We start from the raw sequence: 11,978 nt of genomic DNA on the forward strand, positions 1-11,978 counted from the left end.
TTCCAGTTAACACTTGTTTGAAACGCAAATCCAAACAATTTTTTTTTTTCTGGACATGCAAGATTTAACTAGTATGTTGGATCTTGCAGCTATACTCATACTATATCAAACTGTTCACTTTGCCAAAGAGACTGAATTTGAAAAATGACACGTAAATGGTGGCACACAAAAATAAGTAGCTTTCAACCGAAGACAGAATAACATAGAAAAGTCCCTAGGATGAAGATCGGCATATGTGTAATCGAGAAAGACAGCGGTCATTTTTTTGACCGAAAGAGTTGGCACACTGGGCTAATTGGACTCGCATTCGGGAGGAAGACGGTTCAAATCCACGTCCGATCATCCTGATTTAGATTTTCTTTGATTTCCCGAAATCGCTTCAGGCAAATGCCGGGATGGATCCTTTGAAAAGCCACGGCTGACTTCCTTCACCATCCTTCCCTCATCCGATGACCTCGCTGTTTGGTCCCCTTCCCCGAATCAACCATGTAGCCATCATTTTTTTGTAATTAAACATGAAGTCTTAACAATATTAATCACGTTTTACGGCCGGTTTCGAATGTTAATCGTTTGCAGGTTCTTTTTCATGTTTGTCAAATAGAGGGCGTGTAATAATTAATGGCGTAAACGCAAACACCTGAAAGTACACGATACTAGAAGCAAAAGTGTCTCAGTAAACACTGAGTTGAAAATGCATACCTTAAGATCTACAAGCAGTTTTTCATCTTCGATACTGTGAAGCAAATCTGTTCTACTGCAAGCTCTTTGCTTCCATATTTTGGGAAGTGATAATATGGATCAAGGAAGAAAAAATGTCCAGTAAACATGTGCTCTAAAATGCATTCTTTAAAAGTTATGAGCAATTGTTCATCTTCGGTACTTTGGAATGCAACTCTTGTAATGGACAACTGATCATAGCTCTAAAGGTATGCATTTTAGAGTACATGTTTAATGGACTGTTTTCTTTGTTTGGTCCATATTATCACTTCCCAAAATATGGAAAACAAAGAGCTTTCAGTAGGAGAGATTCTCTTCACAGTATCGAAGACGAAAAATTGCTCGTAGGTCTTAAGGTACGCATTTTCGACCCTATGTTTAGTGAAGCTTTTTTGCTTCTAGTATCGCGTACTTTCAACTGTATGCGTTTGCGCCATTAATTATGATACACCTTGTATATATACTGTCATTCCGCAGCTGCAAACTGTCGACGTCATACATTCATACAGCTGCGTTGATACGTTAAAGATTTAACTAAAAGTGTCATAGATCTGAAAATGACTTTTTACCTGCCGATACCAGTTATAAAAATCATCACTATGATCATACATCCGGCCTCTTCAATTTCTTTTTATAAAGTCAAGGTATGGTAGCAGAAACGGTGGACACAGTGCCACTTTTTTAAATGCAGCTGTTACTATTTGAAAAACAAAAAATCATAGAAATATTGTCCAGATATAACCTGCGACTACTCTGGCGCTTCGAACTATAAACAATATAGCTGTTATTTCAATACAGAGATTGCTTAAAATTTGCAGGCATAGTTATGACAACTTCTCATTCACAATCTAAGCCAGAAACAGTTTGTTATCACTTGATACGGGCGTAGTATACATTTGATAATTAGTGAACACTATGAGGCGTATCGAAACAAATTTCAAATTTATTGTGAGAGTATTGCCCCAAAGCCGGCCAGTGTGGCCGTGCGGTTCTAGACGCTTCAGTCTGGAACAGCGTGACCGCTACGGTCGCAGGTTCGAATCCTGCCTCGGGCATGGATGTGTGTGATGTCCATAGGTTAGTTAGGTTTAACTAGTTCTAAGTTCTAGGGGACTGATGACCGCAGATGTTAAGTCCCATAGTGCTCAGAGCCATTTATTACCCCAAAATAAGGACGCAAAAAGTTGCGCAAAAATATGTATTGCCTATTTTTCCACCAAATCTGCTCTTTAGAAACCATTCTAAAAATCCGGAAACCGAATGTTTTGCAGCCTCCGCTTCATTACGAGGGCAAGGTAAAAATTTCTCCGCTTGGCACAGTGGAGATAATGCTGATGTTATAAATTACGTCCTTGGTGTGTTGGTACGTATTTAGGAATCATTCAAGTCAAGTGTGAATTTAGTCAGCAGAATTGTTTTAAAATAGTCGTCCAAGTTTAGTTCCAGTGGATACTCCGGAGCAGATTACGGCCAAAAATCAATCATTGCTTTGAAGGATTTATCGAGAACAGAAATATAGTGCGTCCCTAGATCCATGGTGTAGAAATGAACCGTTGCTGTAGCTAACAAAAACGAAACGAAAGTTTGAAATTTGCCCTGCATTGGACAGCACTGCAAAAAGTTTCTGTACAATGCTGTTCAATGGTATGCGTGCGAAAATGATGCATCACAGCGAGTCGTGTGACAACAGCATATCACGTTACGTCAGTCGATATGTGGGCGGTACAGAGAAACGTTCATTATGCTCTGTGGCTTGGTAAATTCGAATCCGTAACCAATGTTCAACGTGAATGTTGTCGCGTGTACAACGAAGAGCCACCACATAGAAGAAACATTAATGGTTGGGATAAGCAGTTAAAGGATGCCGACAGTTTGTTGGACAACCCTGTTCTGGTAGGCCTCCAGTAAGTGACGACTCTGTAAGAGCTATGTGGGATAACTACATAAGGAGCCCCACAAAATCAGTGCGAGCGTGTGCTCGAGAATTATTATTAGACCTGCACGCCATCGAATCGACTGATAGACCCAAACGATTCGAGGTTGTTACAGATATGCTTAACGAGATCGACTGTGATGAACCATTTATGAAGAAGATTGTGTTTAGGAAATGATGCTACATTTAATGTCTGTCGTTCTATTCATCGCTATAACATCAGAATATGGGCTTCTGAAAATCCTAGCGTCTACACTGAGTACGAACGTAAGACCCCTAAGGTGAACTGATGCATGATAAAATTGTACGTCCATTTTTATTTGCGGAGCAGAGTGTGACGTCAGACAACTATCTTGTCATGTTGTAATTGCTTAGAGTGCCAGAGTTCCCAGAAGGTTTCATCTTTCAATAATACAGCGCTCCTACACACTACACCACCAATGTTCGTGAATTCCTGGATACAAAATTTCCCCAGCGGACGATAGAAAGGAGTGGTCTGAAGTCATGGCCACCACGATCCCTAGACCTAACACCGTAGGACTTTTACTTTTGGGGTTATTTGCACCAACGTGTGTGAAGTGAACATATCAATGACATTAATCATTTAAAACAGAATCGCTGACGCTGTTCACTCTTTTACACCAGATGTCCTTGCACGTGAATGGGAAGAGCTAGAATATCGAAACTTCCAGGCAGATTAACACTGTGTGCCGGATCGAGATTCGAACTCAGGACCTTTGCCTTTTGTAGGCAAGTGCTCTACCGACTGAGCTATCCAAGCACGAATCACGACCCGTCCTGCCAGCTTTAATTCAGCCAGTATCTCGTCTGCTACATTCCAAACTGCACAGAAATTCTCCTGCGAAACTTGCAGAAGGTAGAAGACGAGTTACTGGCGGAATTAAAGCTTTGATGACGGGTCCTGAGTCGTGCTTGGGCAGCTCAGTCGGTAGAGCACTTGTTCACGAAAGGTAAAGGTCCCGAGTTCGAGTCCAGGATCCGGCACACAGTGTTAATCTGCCAGGAAGTTCCGTATCAGCGCACACTCCACTGTAAAGTGAAAATTTCATTGTGGTAACTAGAATATCGTTTAGATGTGTGCAGGGCAACAAATGGAAGACACATCGAACTGTGCTGAACAGCTATGCTTACTTCGAGTGTTTCTCTTTCATTTCCATCTTGTCTCATTCCTTTTCTGGGGCCGATTAACACTATAGTAAGTCTTCACAGTCACACAGTACACCAAAATTAGGCGTAGGCTTCTAGGGCATGGGTCCTCCATTGAAATAGTTAAGAATTCAAACGTGGCCGCAGTTGTCTTTATGAGTATCCAAGTGAGGTGGGGAGGGCGGGTTCTAAAAAAGCAATTTATGTTGGAGATATCACGAAAGTGCACCAATCCGGTCTCAACAATTAAAGGTATTTTAAATAGCTGACGCTACAGGCATTTCAAACGATCTAGTTCGGCTTATTTTGCATTAGGAATGAACTATGATATAGCTTTGTGCAAGATGAATGCCGCGTTAGTGATATGTTGACCAATAAACGAATTTATGAGCCATGTCTGGACTTTTTTTAACGAAACCCAACTGATTTAACACGTTTCACAACCCTTGGGCAAATTTTTAAGCTCATTCATGTTGCAACGCATAGTCTACGCGTATGTGGCAGTTATAAAATGCAGTAAATGATGTACCCCTCTGCGAGAGTGTCGATATTAAGTTTTCAATTTTGGAGTATTAATCCTCCATCTTTAGATAATTTAACGTGGATCAGTGCTGCATTTATTAAATTTTAGGAGCCGGAACCCGCATCTCTTCATTCACACAACTTCCCCCTCCCCATCCAACCACCATAAAAATCACAAGTTACGATCTTTGAAAACTTACACGATACCATGAAATTTTTTTTAACAAAACATTGTTCTGAAATTCAGGTTATTGAAACATACTTTAGAGCTCTGAGTTTGGTGTCAGTCATAAACGAAAGACACTCACCCAGAAAAAACAGAATTTATCTTCTGGAATTGAAACAAGGGTCATCAAGTTTGTTATCAACGACGCCAAACACTAGGAAAGGAAGGAATATAATCTTAAATAGATTAGGTAACTAGGTAACAGCGTGCAAAAATGTCATACGCATGTGTACATCTGCGTTTGCAGATGACAATGTGGAGCTTCAATCAAGTCACTATTAAGATGGCCAAACACGTAACTGCATGCTTGACAGGCACCCATGCGGAAGCGTTTTACACAAGGATGCCTGCACGTGAGTGCGATAAATTTGCGCAAGTATCAGGACTGCATACGATGCTTTTTCGATTTTCTATATTTAAGCTTGTGCAAGCATGCAAGTGTGTGCACCAAGAATAGGGAGGCTTGTTAAGCACGCGTCAGTAGTAGATTAGTTTTCTTAGCTGTCATGTCGAGCGATCTGACACACATCAACATCGAATTCCTTGAAGATTTTATTCGTGGTTATGAAAATCAGCCTTTCCTACGGAATATGATACAGAAGGCGTGTTATGACAAAGTGAAAAGAGATGCTGCGAATAACCTTCCAGTTACATATAATGCAGTTTATTCGGTAGTAGAGACAGATGCAGTAATTGAGAAGATAAATTCACCGAGATCAAATAATCGTAGGGAAAGAATAAAATGTGGAAAGCAATTATAAATTACGGACTGCTGCATGCCAGGTGTACAAACCAATGCAGTGGTATTTTCATTTGTTTAGCTGTCTTTGTGAGCAAGAGGTACCTAGGTGGTCTGCAACTAATTTAGAACAATGGAAAGTAAGTCAGGTAGGTTTTGAAAAATTATTTGATTTCGTTACAACACCTCTACTGACAGCCTTGGGAGAGCCAGTCCTGACAAAACTCTACCATCTGGTGAGCAAGATGTACGAGACAGGCGAAATACCCTCAGACTTCAAGAAGAATATAATAATTCCAGTCCCAAAGAAAGCAGGTGTTGACAGATGTGAAAATTACCGAACTATCAGTTTAATAAGTCACAGCTGCAAAATACTAAATCGAATTCTTTACAGACGAATGGAAAAACTGGTAGAAGGCGACATCGGGGAAGATCAGTTTGGATTCCGTAGAAATGTTGGAACACATGAGGCAATACTGACCTTACGACTTATCTTAGAATGAAGATTACGGAAAGGGAAACCTACGTTTCTAGCATTTGTAGACTTAGAGAAAGCTTTTGACAATGTTGACTGGAATACTCTCTTTCAAATTCTGAAGGTGGCAAGGGTAAAATAGAGGGAGAAAAATGCTATTTACAATTTGTACAGAAAGCAGATGGCAGTTATAAAAGTCGAGGGGTATGAAAGGGAAGCTGTGGTTGGGAAGGGAGTGAGACAGGGTTGTAGCCTCTCCCTGATGTTATTCAATCTGTACATTGAGCAAGCAGTAAAGGAAACAAAAGAAAATTTCAGAGTAGGAATTAAAATCCATGGAGAAGATATAAAAACTTTGAGGTTAGCCGATGACATTGTATTTCTGTCACAGACAGCAAAGGACTTGGAAGAGCAGTTGAACGGAATGGGCAGTGTCCTAAAAGGAGGATATAAGATGAAAATCAACAAAAGCAAAACGAAGATAATGGAATGTAGTCGAATTAAGTCGGGTGATGCTGAGGGAATTAGATTAGGAAATGAGACACTTAAAGTAGGAAATGAGTTTTGCTATTTGGGGAGCAAAATAACTGATGATGGTCGAAGTAGAGAGGATATAAAATGTAGACTGGCAAGGGGAAGGAAAGCGTTTCTGAGGAAGAGAAATATGTTAACATCGAGTATAGATTTAAGTGTCAGGAAGTCGTTTCTGGAAGTATTTGTATGGAGTGTAGCCATGTATGGAAGTGAAACATGGACAATAAATAGTTTGGACCAGAAGACAATAGAAGAATGCTGAAGATTAGATGGTTAGATCACATAACTAATGAGGAGGTATTGAATAGAATTGGGGAGAAGAGAAGTTTGTGGCACAACTTGACTAGAAGAAGCGATCGGTTGGTAGGGCATGTTCTGAGGGATCAAGGGATCACAAATTCAGCATTGGAGTGCAGTGTGGAGGGTAAAAATCGTAGAGGGAGACCAAGAAATGAATACACTAAGCAGATTCAGAAGGATGTAGGCTGCAGTAGGTACTGGGAGATGAAGGAGCTTGCACAGGATAGCTTAGCATGGAGAGCTGCATCAAACCAGTCTCAGGACTGAAGACTACAACAACAACAACAACAACAACAACAACAACATACAACACCTCTATCATAGTTGCCTTTATTTGTTTGTATAAAACTTTCATTCGTAGTTTTATTTTGTTAATGCACGATGTTTTGTCGCCCAGGAACTTGTCACTCATTTATAAAGCAGGTCATGAATTTTTCAACATATTTATGATCATGTGGAATGTTTACAGAGACAAAGTTCCGTACTACTAACATACCGATTTATCTGGTGTTCGCAAGATCGGCCCTGGGGGAGGGCGTGGGGTCGGGTGGAGGGGGGACGGAGAGGGGGGGCGGCCAAATCCTAGGCTTGAAAGGTTCCGAAAGGAGGAATTAACCAACCCAACGACAGTTTTTTATAAATGAAGAAGTGTGAGAAAAAGTTGGAAATACAAATCGTTCACAGAATCTAATTCCCTACTGGAAGCTGTCTACGGTATTGTGAAAACAGATGACAAAGGAAGCGCTGGACTTAGTTACTTTCGTTGCGCCTTGCGAAGTAGCAAAGACTGCTACAACCAATGTTGGCCACTATTTTTACTAGACGTCTACATAAACTTAAAATGTACTTACACCAGCTCGAGAGCCCCCCTACCCTCCCGTTATGCGAAAAACTTTGTAATAAAGAGATAAAGATAAATGTCAACATATGATGGCGTGAAAATTCCTTAAATAAACTATAGGAATACCGCTGAAAAAATAGTTTGAAATAGAGAAAGAATAGGTAAATTATGCACTACCCGTCACATAACATACTCTTTTTAACCCAGACTATGCTATTAAGAGATGTTTACACTCTGAAAGAAATACGGCAGTTTTCTCCACCAATCCCTGTCCTTGATTTGCTATTAATACCATTTACATTGCACTATTTCTTGCCACAATCAATTCAATTACTTTTTTCACCTAATTCTGTAACTTCTTTGAAGTATTCCCTCATTCCCTATTTTCTCAGTGTTGAAGCCAGAAGTAATAGCTATTAATATTAAAGTTATTACAGAAAACCTGTCAGACCTTATTTTGGACTGAAGCAATTAAAATGCATTGCACGAACTGTTTATCCAGTTACGCCGTGTTTCATACTGTTTTCATTGCAATAACTTTATACACAATGTAATTGTTACTTTCCTCTGCAATAAATGAAAGTGCTTTCAAAATGTCTCGATATTCGACCGCAGCTGTTTTTCCTGTGTGTACTGCGTACACACTGACTAGGCACTGGCGATTTTCACTCTCCTTTTTCAACAAATACATACAAGTCACTCGCTGTCCTATGATCTTCCACTTCGTACAGTAGAAGCGGCGACGATACCGTCGACAGTGTAATACTCAGGTATGCTGTTTGTTACATGTCTTGCGCCGCACGCTGTCCGCTGCTCAGTAAACGACGAAAAGTGAAAAATGGTTCAAATGGCTCTAAGCACTAGGGGACTTTACATCTGAGGTTATCTGTCACCTAGACTTAGAACTACTTAAACCTAACTGACTAAAGGACATCACACACATCCATGCCCGAAGCGGGATTCGAACCTGCGACCGTACCAGCAACGCGGTTTCGGACTGAAGCGCCAAGAACAGCTCTGCCACGGCGGCCGATCCGGCGAAAAGTGAACACGCATTAGTTACAGACCCTGCTTGTGAAATAACTTCCTTTGGTTGTACAATTAATTTTGCAGTTTGGATGCCTATATCTCAATGTATTACGTAGTAAACATTTCACTTCCGTTTCTCTGACCATTGCTCCACACCAGTCTCTGGTATTAAAGACGTATTCATGTCAAAACTACGTATGAGGAAGTGTGATATGTGAAATTAAGACGTCATGGATGAGTGCCATTGTAAAAATGGTTGATGATGTCCGAAAATACAAGGGAGAGGGCGGCGCTTGAAATTTCCGCACGGGGCGGCAAAAGTCGCTGGAGCCGGCTGTGGATGCTGTGCCAACATGAATTGCTTAATATCATGTGATATCACAAACTACAGAATCAGAAGGATCATACGTTCGACCTATATCGGTAATTAAATAAGTATGTAAAGCAACAGTTACTTTTAGTACTTTATCAATAGGACCCACTTCCAAATTTATAGCGGTGTTAAAATTCTAAAGCGTGCTGTGAAAGCCCTGAGAGATTTTCTGTTCCGAAGACCACCATCACCACCCGATATTCTGACATCTGAGCGACAGAACATCAGATCGAACACGAAAAATGTATAATTTATCTCTGCTGTGACATGTAGAACCAGTCTCAGAGTATGTTTGTACTGCAAATCAAGTGAGCCGTCTGTAGTTGTAGAAACTCTTCTATGCTTGTTTTCCACCAATGAAACCAGCACAGTGCGGAAAATTCCATTTCTTTGTAAAATAATTTTGCTAACTTGCACCAGTCATGCGAGCGCATCATCAGCTGCCAAGGGGAGGCCATGCGTTAGATCATGGATTTACTTAAGACTTTCTATACTTCTAATAAAAATGGCTGTGAGCACTATGGGACTTAACTTCTGAGATCATCAGTCCCCTAGAACTTAGAACTACTTAAACCTAACTAACCGAAGGACATGACACACATCTATGCCCGAGGCAGGATTTGAACCTGTGACCGTACCGGTCGCGTGGTTCCAGACTGTAGCGCCTAGAACGGCTCGGCTACTCTGGCCGGCTATACTTTTAATAGACGATTAGGACAAAACAATGTGCAAGCAGTATGGCGTACTACGTAGGCGATTTCAAGAAAATCGCCACAGAAGTACCGAGGCGTTGCGACCCTAAGCACACGATGACGGCGGTTATGTGGTAAGCGTTCAAGTTCCTCAACCGGTGGATCGCTGAATCGAGTCCCACTAATGGTTTTTTAAATTTATATTTTTCTCCAACACTAGTCTTATTGTTTCGTACATATTTGAAAGGTACTATGATGAAAAAACACACATTTTTGCTTGAACTTTTATTGAATTTCCAATGTTATTTCGCTGTTTACTAATTTTTATTATAATAAATATTATGAGACTTGTATTCCTATTGGCAAGTTGAAAATTATCAAGCGCCTTAAAACTTGATGTTGATTGACAACGAACGAAAAATTGTTTCTCGTGAAGATGCTATTACAATACATTCAGTCGTACATCGCCAATTTCTGGCACCTATATTTACGAAAATGTTACCTTACTAATGGTTTGCATCCAAATTATCGGAAGAAAGAAGTTTTAAAAAGTATCGACGAGCTTTGTTTCTCCTTGGAAACGCTGAAGATTTCTTGTGTGTGCGGGGTAATTACATTACATTAGATGCAGTAGATGCCCTTTTAATTTGTTTCCCGGGTTTGTATGAAAAATATTATGCTGCACCTTGTAATGTCGAAAGCACATCCGCCGATTAATCGTACATTATCTTCACGATCTGGCATAGTGTAACGCGTTTTATTATTGAATAAAGTCGCGTACACCTTTATGTATCGATGTGTGACTTTGGCTTTCCAAGCGTATCTCTCCTCCTTGAAACCTGTATCTGCGGACCGAAATGTTCAGCTGTAAAGCAGTCCTCGCTACCTTTCCCGATTGCAGGTACAAAGGATTTCTGAAATCGCGACAGGCATACATTTTCAGAAAAACATTATGGGTTGGGTCATTTACTTGTCGATAATTATAATTTTTGTTGTGGTAAGAGAAGTTAGCAAATAGCCAAGCAACATTGGAAAATCAAGAAACGTTCCCGCAGACACATGTGTCTACATCATGTTTTCTTTCAATTGTGCTATGTACGAAATAATGTGACTAGTATTGAAATAAATATAAATAAAGAAAAAAGAAACACGAGCAGGGCTCGATCCAGCGACCCTGATAACGCTTGAACGCTGAGCACATGACAGCTGCCATCTCGTGTTCAGGGACGCAACGCACCGGTAGGTACAGCACTGACGCGTGAAATTTCTCTTGCGATTTTCTCGAAGTCTCGTAAGTAGTACGCGTTGCTACTTGCGAATTAAGTTGCCCGGAAGGACTTCTGAAAGTATACAAAGTTTGAAGTAAACTCGATATCCGAATGTCGTGGCATCCCCGGGTGAGTCAGACGCATTTCACATACGAACTGATACTAGTGCAAGCATGTTTGAGCCCTGTGAAGGCGAGAGGGTTTTGTTCACGCTTGTGCAAGACGTCTGATTATGAATATTCGTCGAGCATGCAGTTATGTACGCCTGTAGCCACTTTCAGTCACTTAAGACTATGATTCATTTTGATTATTTCAAGCGAATATCCGAGTGCGTGCTGAGTAACATAGGTACTCACAATAGACACGAGTTTCAACGAACTGGAGGATTGCTTCTCCGTGCGCCCGAGGGAGATGTAGAGCGCCAACACAACTGCGATAGTGGCGCCCAGGCAAGTGAGCCCCGCCACACGTAGCGTCCTGCGTTGACACGGCAGCCGACCTCCAGGCATTTCCGACCTCGCTGCGCGTCAGCTGACAACCCACTGCCAGCGTCCGCTTCTCACAGCTGACGGCAGCGCTCCGACGGCTGTTGCCCGAATCAGTAGGCTCGAGCGCTGTCTAGGTGAGACGCCGACTGTTTACGAACTCACAACTTGAAGCGCGCATTCTTTCCTGGTACTGGGATTCAAGCTTACGAGAGCAAGACGAAAATTTCTTTATCTTGGTCACAGATGGCGCTCATACAAATGACATTCCCGTTTTCGTTATGTTGCGCAGTAACACAAATCTGCGAAATGCACTAGTTCATACGGCTTTTTAAATGTTAGCATGCGCGTGTGATAAGCTAGAAAAATGCCGCACTGTCGAAAAATTCGGCATTTTGAACGGTTTATCAACCTCGTCAGAAATTTACCTCAAGCTGATAAAGATTCATCCTATGTGCTGTTATATTAAGGAATGAAGGATTGATCCGCCTTTTTTACAATACACAATTATTGTTTTGCTTTAATACCCACAGTAGTGGCATCCTAAGCGCGCTTTTTTCTTTTATTTTACATTGTGTGTGTCCAGTGGCTACCAATTGAAATCAGCCGCAACGCTAAATTAGGTAACCACTTCATCATTGCTGCATTTGGCTTGTCCTGAGCCGTGGCTGGCTCAT

The 11,978-nt window shown here is 41.1% G+C and overlaps 1 protein-coding gene across 8 annotated transcripts in view; it reads right to left on the bottom strand.

The window, feature by feature from the left end:
- The window catches only part of LOC126299039 (lysosomal acid phosphatase-like), a 612,830-nt gene extending 601,453 nt beyond the window's left edge, over positions 1-11,377 (bottom strand). For 7 of the 8 annotated variants that reach the window (XM_049990687.1, XM_049990686.1, XM_049990684.1 and 4 more), the window contains exon 1: positions 11,173-11,377. In XM_049990687.1, coding sequence (XP_049846644.1) covers positions 11,173-11,325 — 153 coding nt within the window. In that variant the 5' untranslated portion in view covers positions 11,326-11,377. The remainder of the gene's footprint in view (positions 1-11,172) is intronic. The other variant, XM_049990680.1, reaches the window with a different exon arrangement.
- Positions 11,378-11,978: the final 601 nt, after the last annotated feature.

Source organism: Schistocerca gregaria, chromosome X, assembly GCF_023897955.1.
Source record: "Schistocerca gregaria isolate iqSchGreg1 chromosome X, iqSchGreg1.2, whole genome shotgun sequence".
Lineage (NCBI taxonomy): Eukaryota > Metazoa > Arthropoda > Insecta > Orthoptera > Acrididae > Schistocerca > Schistocerca gregaria.